This window comes from Apteryx mantelli, chromosome 6 (assembly GCF_036417845.1).
Source record: "Apteryx mantelli isolate bAptMan1 chromosome 6, bAptMan1.hap1, whole genome shotgun sequence".
NCBI classification, from domain to species: domain Eukaryota; kingdom Metazoa; phylum Chordata; class Aves; order Apterygiformes; family Apterygidae; genus Apteryx; species Apteryx mantelli.
The window spans coordinates 44,408,202-44,419,233 of NC_089983.1; the positions used below are offsets into that span (position 1 = coordinate 44,408,202).

Here is an 11,032-nt window from a genome sequence, read left to right on the forward strand (position 1 = left end):
CTTGACCTGTAGAAGTGTTCTGGATGGATAGTTATTTAATCAGCCCAGGGAGCTGCTTCTCCTTTTACACGCTTGATATCTCCCACAACGCTGTTCATGTCTTTCATGAAAAATAACGTCTAAAATGGGTTATAGGCAGAATCCACAACTGAGTGAAAGGCAAGGGACTAGTCAGCTCACAAAGGAGTGTAACAGATGTTCATCGCTTGGAGTCTCGCAGGTTGCAGTGATGTCCCTTGTGTGAATGAATTCATCAGATGAGTGTGGGGCTGCGATACCCCTGACTTTTTCAGAGGTGGAATTTTTCCTCTCTGCACTTGCTTCATTTAAAAACTTTCCCAGGCAGAATTGGAATATTGGAGGCATTTACTTGGGATTTCTGGAGTTAAAGAAACCCAGACATGTCCATTGTTCCTGAGCAGCTTCACCTGCTCAGTTAAAGGGCACGACACCTTCAGAAATGTGCCATGCTGGTGGCCTTCATGTTAGCCGTAAATCTCCAGTGCAGCCCTACTCCTAAATATTGTGCCTGGTTCAGTGCATAGGAAAGCAGAACATGTAGGTCTCAGTGTGCTGGATAACTTGTGTGATTTTTTTTTTTATTATTATTATTATTATTATTTTAATTTTTTTTGTACCCATCTCAAGTCTGATGCTTGCTTCTATGTCGTCTTTGACATCGTTTCCTACTGCATTACTTGTTTATAGGAATACTGTTAGGGCATGGGGCCAAAAGTGCAAGACCACAGTTTTATTAGGAAGGCCTTCAACTATGTGACATCACTGAGATGTGTTTCTTTGCTTTCTGGATTTCAAGAATAAAATATAGGCTGTGTTGACTCCACCTAAATTGAGCCAAAAATGTCTCACTTTGTTCTGTCTAGTGCTCTGACTTCTAATATTCCAAGCACGTAGCTGTCAGGCTGGAAACTCAGCAACATTTTTAAATATTTCTGAAACTGTGCCTTGATTTTTATTTTACTTATTTATTTATTTATTTTAATATACAGTCCATGCCATAGATTCCACATAGAGCCAGACATTTTTAGAAAAAAATGTGCAGGTTAGTTTTTGTTGCCTAAACTTTTTCCAACTAATTACTACCTGACTTTAAGAGTTACTGAGTTTGATTACTTTCTGCTTAATATTGTTGAATGTTAGCTTAAATTTGTAGGGATTCTGTCTGATGGGTTGCGAATGAATAGTAGTATGCATGCAGATGATATTTGATATCTTCACTTTAAAATTACAGCTAAATTACAGAGGTTTTTGGTGATTCTTCTTTACCAGAATCGTGTAGAAATAAATGACGTTGACCCTGAAGTTTTTAAAGAAATGATGAGATTCATTTACACAGGAAAAGCACCAAACCTTGAAAAAATGGCTGACAACTTGTTGGCAGCTGCAGACAAAGTAAGTAATTAGCTCCTAAATTCTCAAAAGTGCTGTTTGTTTATGGAACATTCTTCTAAAAAATCTTTGCAAGATTGGTATATATTTTGATTGCTTTAAATAAAAAGAAAAACAGAGGACTCATCCGAATTGCAGAATGATAGGAAAGGATAGACTTTTTTAGCGGTAAAAGGCTTAGAAACCTTTCTATCAATCTTTAATGACCAGAAACATTTCAGCTATTAATTATATTTACTATCAAAAAAATTTGGGGGGGAAATTGGGTACCACTAATATAACTTGAAAAGTCAGTCTTGAATAAAATGTCTCCTAGATCTTTATATTGTTGAAGAGGATTAATATAAGTGATCTTGTATTAAATAAATAACTGTCTTCCCTAAAGTACTGCTACTTAAGAACCTTTTTTGTCTTCCCTACAAACTGAATAGTTCTAATCTTTCCTTTCTTCTGTATTGAGATCTTGTCTACTCTTTAAGTTGTTGTTCTGAATACTTTTCCTACTATGATTTTTGAGATGAGGGGACTTAATCAAAGTGAGATTATTTTCTTTCATACCGTAACTTAGTTTTCTAATATATATTTTTTTTAGAACATGGTACTGGGTCAAGTTTATCTTTACTGCTTTACAGCTTGAGATGAGATTTTAGTTGCCCATCTTCAGAGAGCACTTAGTTGTCCTTCCCTGAGGATGTATAAGTAATTTAGAACCCAGAAAATGTTTTTTAGTGTGTGTAATCTGAAACTTTTCCACTTCAAGTTTTTGTCACATAGCCTCATGTTGTAATGTTGTTTTTTTTTAATCTAATTTCTCTAAATATTTTGCTTGCTTCTGGGATTTTATTTTACAGAAGCTATGTTACTTTGCACATTTCTACTCTCACCTTGCTTTATACTTTAGGGCATTGCCAAATCAACATGTAAGAATACTGCTATAGCAGCTTGGATGTTACCATCTCTACAGCCATCCATTACTGGTCCTGCAGCCAACCCTTTCTATTAAAAAAAAAAAAAAAAAAAAAAAAAAGAGTTCATAGGCTTTCTGTGCAGTTGCCAGTTATTTTTTCTAATACCTAAAGTAGCTTAAGAAGACTACTGAAGGGAGTCTAAGAATCTCTAGCTGAGTATGGCAATTTCTTAAACTATCTTAGCAAATTCTAAATTGGCTGAGCAATTACATTCTTAAAATATTGGTGGTGAAACTGTCTATTCTTATAATCATAATCAATCCTATCACAATAATGTAAATCATCGCAGTAGCTAATTTCAAGAAATGATTTTTTTTTTTTTTTTTTGGGCAATTTAATGGTGGGGTGCTTTTTTTAAATCTCCTGAACTGTCACTGTCCTCGCTTTGGTGACTTACCACTGTTATTCTTTTCACATTTCCTTGTCAGCATCTCATCTTCCAGAACTGATTGTATTTTGACAATTTTCAGCACAGTCAAGTGGGAAGGAGATATGGTGTTATTTTATTAATGCTGGCTTTTATTTAGGGTGTAATTGATAGACAGAGAGTAGTATGAGGTATTTGATTATCTGCAGTAGCAGGGAATAAAGATGGTGAGCTAGGAGATCCCTATAGCTTATTGTAACAATTAAGAACTGCTGGAAACTTTCTGCTATTCCTTCTGAATGTGAAATAATTATCTAAAAAGGAGTATTCTGCATATTACTAAAGGAATTACACTGTATTACTTGGTAGGTACAGATTTAATTGATGTTTATGTACTCTAAATGGAAGTATCCTGAAGTGGTGTAATGATAAAATGGAAGTAAAAATGCAGAGGTCTAGAAAAAATAGATGTTAGCCCAAGAATTTGACTTTTTTTCAGTGGTGTTTTTGTTGTGTGGAACGGTTGCTAATGCAAATGCATGAGTGACAACTTGAATATATGGAAAAAATATATGTATATATGCATGCCACTTATGCTTCTAGAATTCTTTTCAGACTTAAACTGTCTGAAGGGTGCTAAACTAAATGGGACTGAAAAGATCTCAGTAGAAATACATACAGCTGAATGAAACCTGTTCGATGTATGACATCTTTCAAAAAAGAAGCACTTTTTATTCATGTAAAATATAATATCATGGGTATATAATTATTTTGCATCATTTTTTTGGTAGGCTGTGTCAAGGTATGGGAGAAACTAATATTCAGAGATGGGAAAGATAACTCGGAACAAGTTGGTTTCAAACAGATTAATAGATTTTTGCCTTGGATAGTTTCATGAAACTTTCCATTGTGTAACTTCTTGCCCCTTGCTCTGAGGTATCAATCCATCCGATCATGGCTTTGACTAAAGTACTTGTGCCTTTTCTTAGCATTCCTTCAGTTTGGTAGGGGAGGAGTAGTAAAAGCATCCAAATGAGTTATTTTTGTTTTAATAAAAGTTCTCCCAGTAACACATTTATCAGTTTGTGTAACCTAATTCATGTCTGACCTAATGTACCAGAGGATTCTTAGATACAACGTATTGTGTTTTGAATTACCTGTTTGGATGGAAGCACAGTGATCTGAAGCTTGAGAAGCACTGGGCATTTTCTTGACTGGAACTGTCTTTAATACTGTCTGTAGAGATAACAATAGAAAGAATCAGTTTGAAGAATGATTAGTGTAGTTTTTTCTTTCGGCAGTATGCACTGGAACGGCTGAAGGTCATGTGTGAGGAAGCACTCTGTAGTAACCTCTCGGTAGAAAATGTTGCTGACATTCTTATCCTCGCAGATTTGCACAGCGCTGAACAGCTAAAAGCACAAGCAATAGATTTTATTAACAGGCAAGTAATATCTATAAGATTGTATACGTATTTGATGTCTATGCTTTGTATACCTTCTCAATATTTGCACAGTTCTCTCCATTACAGGTGCAGTGTTCTTAGACAACTTGGGTGTAAAGATGGGAAAAACTGGAACAGCAAGTAAGTTTCCCTACCTCACTGCATTATCTACAAACACTGATAAACAGATTACAGATCTTAAGAAGTGTCACTTTGAAGAAGTGTTACTGTTTCCAGAGTATTGAGGCGAGTCACTGATTGTAAGTAAAGTAAGATTCAGCAGATGCTTCCCTAGTTATGACTGTGACTTTACCTTTAGATGATATGAGGAGTTATCTGCCCTCTGGCGTGAGATAACGGTAGCTAGTTTTGTTCCCCGTCTGAGGACATACCAGCACTGTGAGGAGGTGGCAGCAGACTTTATAAAGGAAACTATTCTCTTCACTAATCAGGTTTGTGCTTGGAGAAGCGGCAACCCAGGTGCGGTTTCAAGACTTGCTTAGATCACTCTGAGCCTGCAGTATTGCCAAAGAGAGGAGGGCAGTTGCTCTTTTGGCCTGTGGCGACTTGCTTGTGCACCTTCCCACATGCCAGCACTGGCATTCTTGCGGCCACACGAGTCAGTCAGGTCCCTCTGATCTGGCTGACTGCGTAAGTGCTAATGCTGATACTAGAAATAGGTTGAGAATATGTGGCTGAGACCGTAGACAGAGGGCAAAACTGCCCATCTTGACTGCAGCATATACTAAGAACAGCTTGCGTGAATCATGCAATAGGAGACAGCCAAAGGTAGTCTGAAACATGGTGAAAGGATGGCAGAGTATTTGCTTCTTGCCAGTAAAGTTAAAATCTGTGTTATACCAGGTGCTTTAAAATATACCAGGTGTACCAGGTACATTTTCTAAACACTCTGAGGTCTTGACAGGCCTAATTAATGAGCATGCGTTGAAAAGAAAGGGTGGTGGTAGAGAAATAGTGAAACACCAGTTAAAAAAGGTAATAAAAGTAAGTGAGAGTACATAGCAATGTAGACTAGTTGATGCATTCCTTTTCAAATAATTTGGAACTTACTGAATTGACTTCTGTCTTGGATAATTGGAAATAAAGATGCTGGTCATCTTTATTTCTCTGATCTATTATAGGTGCTTTAGCTGAAACAATTTGAGAGGGCCTGGCTTAACCTGGCTTAATTCTGGCAACAAGGGAGTCGGAACTTTGGAGCTGTTTCTCGAGGCACTTACCTTTACTGACATGTATCATAAGATTAAAGGCTTCTGTTAGAAATCTGGGAAAGGTTTTTGAGAGATCATGTAGTCTAGGGATCAACTGCTAACTGGTAAGCTTGACCATGCTCCCGAAACAATACGACTGTCATGAAAGGCTTTTGAAAATACAGGGCAATGGACATTTGGGATCAGTGCATAAACTGTTGGTTCCAAGCAATAAATTTATCCTAACTGTCAATATGTTGTGCATCCCACATGGTATAGTATTCTCCTTGTGCACAGTGAATTTTGTGCTTTTGTTTTATATTATTCCACAAAAAGTAAATATATATAGAGAGAGTAAATGCATCATTTTTATCTACTGGATGTTGGTGTGATACTCACTGAAACCTTTGCTTCTATATCAATTAAAAATTTTAATGGTTCACATCCAGAAAAGCCATTGACAGCCATTCTGAATATAGTTCATGATCTTGTACTGAAGCAAGAGCAAATATCCCCAAAGTATCCTTCACTGATACTCCTTAAACTGCAAGCTCTCAGGGAAGGATTCTGCAGTATGCTGAGCTAATCTGCCTTCGTAACTCTTTCTAGTATACAGATTAAAACATTTTTTCCTGCAGATTCAGCTGATTTGTCTTGTCATCCTTCCTTTTCCCCCAGATTGAGCATGATGTTCTTTATAACAAAATCTGTGTTGCATGGAGATTGTCATGTCTTGCTTTGGTTTTCTCTTGACTACAGTAACCCCAATTTTCTTCCAGTTTTCTTGCAGCCATGTTTTCTAGTCCCCTCTTTCCACTTTTATTGTTTTTCTCGAGCAATTTCAAGGTGGTAGTCCTGCCGCTTTTCCAATGGCATCATGTTACTGGCATTTAGAAAGCTTGTTGTCTTTTATATTGCTCAGCTGCTGTTCTGCAGTCATCCTGCCTTGCCTGCTCTTCTCCACTTTGTGCATTTGATTTATGAAGTTGTGTGACTATTCTTAATACTTTTGTTTTCAGCCAAGCAACAGACATAATGGAAACAGCAGGCTGGAAGTCCATGATCCACTCTCACCCTCACTTAGTAGCAGAGGCCTTTCGTGCACTAGCATCCGCACAGTGTCCACAGTTTGGCATTCCACGCAAACGGCTAAAACAGTCATGAAATCTTCCACGAACTTTAGAGAAACTGAATTGACTCTACTCCTCCATGTCCAGAGGTGTTTTCACAAACCATAACAAGAATTTTTGTTATCCTTGTCCACAGAACAGAAGCTGAAAAAGCCTATTGTTTGCTTTTCAGATGGATAATTTATGGTTTAATCCTCAGCTTTAAATTAGACTGATTACTCTAATTCACTGAAAGGCCTTAAATTATCTTCAATGACTCTCTAGTCCATATAGTCTAATGTATCTTGATTTTTTTTTTTAATTATTTTTTTAATGTGCCTTGTCTTTTTGACTAGGCTCTGCAGGATTGCACTAGCTCCATAATGCAGTAAAGTTGATAACTGAAGATTAATTTTTGAAAGGGATCTTCCATTATTTTCAAAAAAAAAAAAAAAAAAAAGACTTATAGTTTGGTCCTGTGCTAACTGGAAGGTTTTAACTAGCCTCTCAATGAAAGCACTTGAACTGGAGGCACATAATGTTTCCTAGACAAGTGCTAAATATAGGGAGAGCCTGTTTACCTTCAGAGAATGCCTACAGGCTATTTATGGCAATATACTGCTTTGAACATAATTTATTTTTCATTGTGGGGGCAAATATGCAATGGTTTGGCCCAGAAGTGTATTTTCATTACAGTTTGTAATGCTTATTGTGTGTGTGTCAAAGCTGTCCAAACGGTAAAAAGAAACACAGAATAAACCTTTGCTTGTGTTTCTTTATGGTCCATCACTAGTTTACATTTAATGCAGAACTGAACGAGAAGTAAAGTGTTCAATGTGAAGACATAATAGTATTGTAGATGGAAAAAATATATCCCACATGTATGGTTACATAGAAAAGTAAAGGATGCATAGAATGACCAAATGTAAATTGAAGAAATGGGCCAAATGGATTCTGAATATGCACTTTTAATGTGTAACTTTTGTATGTTGTGTGGTACATATATATTTTGCTTTTGATGAATTAATGAGGTACAGGTAATTGTGGCTTAACTTTTTTAGATACATTTTAAGATACCCACAGCCACATGGGATTTAGTTTTGTTATAACAAAAAGGAAAGGCATGTCTTTTAAGACTTGACTGAAGGTGACTATTGCAAGCTTTCATATTTAAGTAACTGAATATTTTTGCTTCTTTGAAAAAGACATGTGAATGGTAAAAACTTTGGAAGAGGGATTTTTCTCATCTTGATGTGTGCAGCTTCCATTCACATATAAGGAAGTCACCTACACGTCAAGAGGAATATTTCCCTGAAATGTCAGATGATATTTGCAAGCAGAGACTTGCTCAGTCTTGCATTTCAGTTATTGTACTAGCATTGTGGATGGTATTGAAATTCTGCATAATGTGAAAAGGATGAAACATTTGTAAACTGCTTGTCATGGGCCAGTTCTTTATTATATGAATCCTAGCTTTAATACCAACATCCTCAGTGTTTGATAGCTTTGTTTACGATTGGGAGGAAAAGTCTGCAGTAGTGCACACTCTAAATGTTTCCTGAGTTATTACATTGAGTTTACTGTAATGGTGATAATATGCTATGTTTGTTCTTTGGGATGACTTGGGTTTAACAGTGGGGAATGGGAGGAGATCTCACCTAATTTATAAACATATTTGGATAAAGATTTTAGTTTGCCTATTTAAAAAAAAAAAAAAGTTATACGGGGAGAAGAGAGGAGGAATCTCAGTTTGTTTATTGTCTTGAAACCTCTCTCCATCCTCATTTCATTAAGATTCATCTGAATTACTCCTAATGACATTTTTAGAGGAAAGAGAATATAGTTTTATACCTTGGCATCTAGTCATCCATTAGCAAAGGCAAATTGGAAAAAATGCCCACTCCAATTTCTAAGAATAAAATAACCTCTAAATGCATTTTCTTCTTATGTTCTAACTAAATCTTTATGGATAAAGTATAAAATTGGAAACTTTAATAGTACATAAGGCATCAAATTATATATTTACAGAGATATATCCTTTTATCAATTTTTAAATATTTATCTAAAATAAGGTCTCATAAACATTCTTCATAATAAGACATAAAGGTAATTGTTCCCTCCAAAATAGTGATGTTTTTGCTGCACTGTGTAATGCATTAGGACTATATATCCTCATACCCATCACTGTTAAAACTTGCAGCGCTAACCTATGAAGTGACTTGAATATTTAATACTGTAATAATTGTCCAGTTCAACTTGTTCTAAAGTAACAACATACAGTAATCTAATGGAAAGCTTAAGGATTTTATGAAGACTTTTTTTTTTTAGAAGCTTAAATAGCACACTTTGTACCAAAAAATGTAAAACACTGTGCTGTAATATTATCTACATTGTAGAGTGTCCACTTTTCAAGTCAGGCAGTGTATACCATACATTACACTAACAGAAAATCATGATAATTGATCTGTTCAGATTTGGTTTTATTTATTATGTATATTTTTAAGTTTTGTCAGCTCTTAAGAAAAAGGTAAAACAGTTGCTGTATTCTTAAGTGAGTGCACTAATTATTCACCTCTTTATTCTTTAATTAACTACATGCAGTGTTCTCACTGGAATGGGATAGCTGGTAATAACTCTCTCCTTCAGATTCAGTAGCTTGTTTTTATTCCCCACATCTCAAGAGCTTGCCCTTCAAAACCTCAGTTGTCAGTTTTAAGTGCAGCAGATATGAAACTATCTAATACAATGGACATTATTTTCAGGCTGAAATCTTCGGGGGGTTTCTTAGTTTTATATAAAGATCAGGATATGATGTATGAAGGTGCCATGTTTTGGCTTGCCAACACTACTCCCTCAGATACATGTGAACCACCGCTTCCACGCTTTTCTGGGGAGAACCCTGCATGTGTTCTGTGTGTGCGCGTGTGTGTGTGTGTGTATGACTGTGCAGTGTTTTTTTGTTAAGAATGACTTTCTAAAAATAAGGACTCAATTCGCTGTTAAATGCTATTACCTTTTATGTATTTTTTTTTCCCATTTGAACCTCTCCTAAGGAGATGCTTTAGGTGGAAGATGCTTCAAGAAATAATCCTTATTTACTAGTCCATTTACTGTGTGCAGAAGTATGAACACATTGTGCCTTTTTTAGGATACTAATGCGATGAAAGGAAGATTTAAGAGGCTACAAGATCTTTTTAAAAGGTATTTTTAAAGGTGAAGGATGATGCTTTTTGATACACAGCTGAGGCAGAAAAGCTATGGAATATTGATTTGAGCTCTGCCATATGTTGATTCTTTCTTTCTTACTAAATTCAGTTTCACTGAGGTAGAAACTACAAAACGAAATGTGGAAAAACTTCATAGATACAAATTGAATAATGGTATCTTTTGTGAAAAATGTGAAAATATTTGTTATTAAAAGCTGAGTGTATGTCAAAATGTGCTAATTGTGAGCAGAAAGTTAGTTGTACAAGTTACTCTAGTTCTGATGCTTTTCTAAATATTATTTAGTATAAAATTGACCTCTGCACAGAGTGTCAATAGAGGCCCTATGTGGAGATTATGTTCCTTTTAAATCTTCATAGAAAGGTTTATCTTTTGGGAGGGAAAAAAAAAACAACATTGTGCAGTATTTGAAATTGTGTTTTATGAAAAGACAGTGGATTGCAAAAGTGAAATATAGCTGCCTGAACTAATGTTGAATTTTGTCAGATTTTACGGTTGGTTGAAATTCCTAATCTTAATTGATTTTTTTTTGATAATTGACAAATGGAATGTTGTTAATTGTTCTCTTTATTTGGTATTGATAGCATATTTAGGAGAGAGCTTAGCTTGTTAGCTAGCAAGACACTGACTAAATCTCCTAACTTGGCTTCTGCTCACAGTAAATGGACTGCATTTGTAAAGGGAATTCACATTTTAAGTGTTTTGCAATGAACTTAATCGTATTTGTAACCTGGTTTTTGAAGGCTTAACATAAATGAGTCCTATTTTAGAAATTAAACCAGTGAAATGACTTAGACCTGTTTTGAGGTGGAAATGATTAAGAGAATTCAGATGTGTAAACAGTTGTATCAAACCATCCAGCCTTTTTTTATCAGCTGATGTTAATGGTGAAATACTTTTTGTATCTTGTTGCTGAAAATATTTTTGCATTTCAGCACATCAAGTTACAATAAAGTTGTTACTTATGCAGAATGTGTCTGTGGCTTGTATATATATTTTTTTCCTGTATGTGTTTAAAATGGCTTTGCTTCTTTCTTTTGAGGAAGAGATATTTTAGCAGCACTGTGTATCAGCCAAATGTAAAATATACTGTTGTCCTTTTGGAAATCTTGTTGGGTAGGATCATATTGCAGTCCTGCTCTCATCTCCACTAACTTAGTTATTTTTCCATTTTTACACTTTCAAGTGTAAAGAGCTGTGAATAGCTTAAACCTCTCTACCTGAGAAATGACTGCCTACATGGACTGTGTAGGAAGGAGAGTTGATGCTGTGGTAGCGAAGGCTTTATCCATGAGGCT

The 11,032-nt window shown here is 35.6% G+C and overlaps 1 protein-coding gene across 1 annotated transcript in view; it reads left to right on the forward strand.

Annotated features, from left to right (window-relative positions):
* The window catches only part of SPOPL (speckle type BTB/POZ protein like), a 37,675-nt gene extending 26,969 nt beyond the window's left edge, over positions 1-10,706 (forward strand). The window contains exons 8-11 of the mRNA XM_067299397.1: positions 1,291-1,413; positions 4,047-4,189; positions 4,277-4,330; positions 6,420-10,706. Coding sequence (XP_067155498.1) covers positions 1,291-1,413; positions 4,047-4,189; positions 4,277-4,330; positions 6,420-6,564 — 465 coding nt within the window. The 3' untranslated portion in view covers positions 6,565-10,706. The remainder of the gene's footprint in view (positions 1-1,290; positions 1,414-4,046; positions 4,190-4,276; positions 4,331-6,419) is intronic.
* Positions 10,707-11,032: the final 326 nt, after the last annotated feature.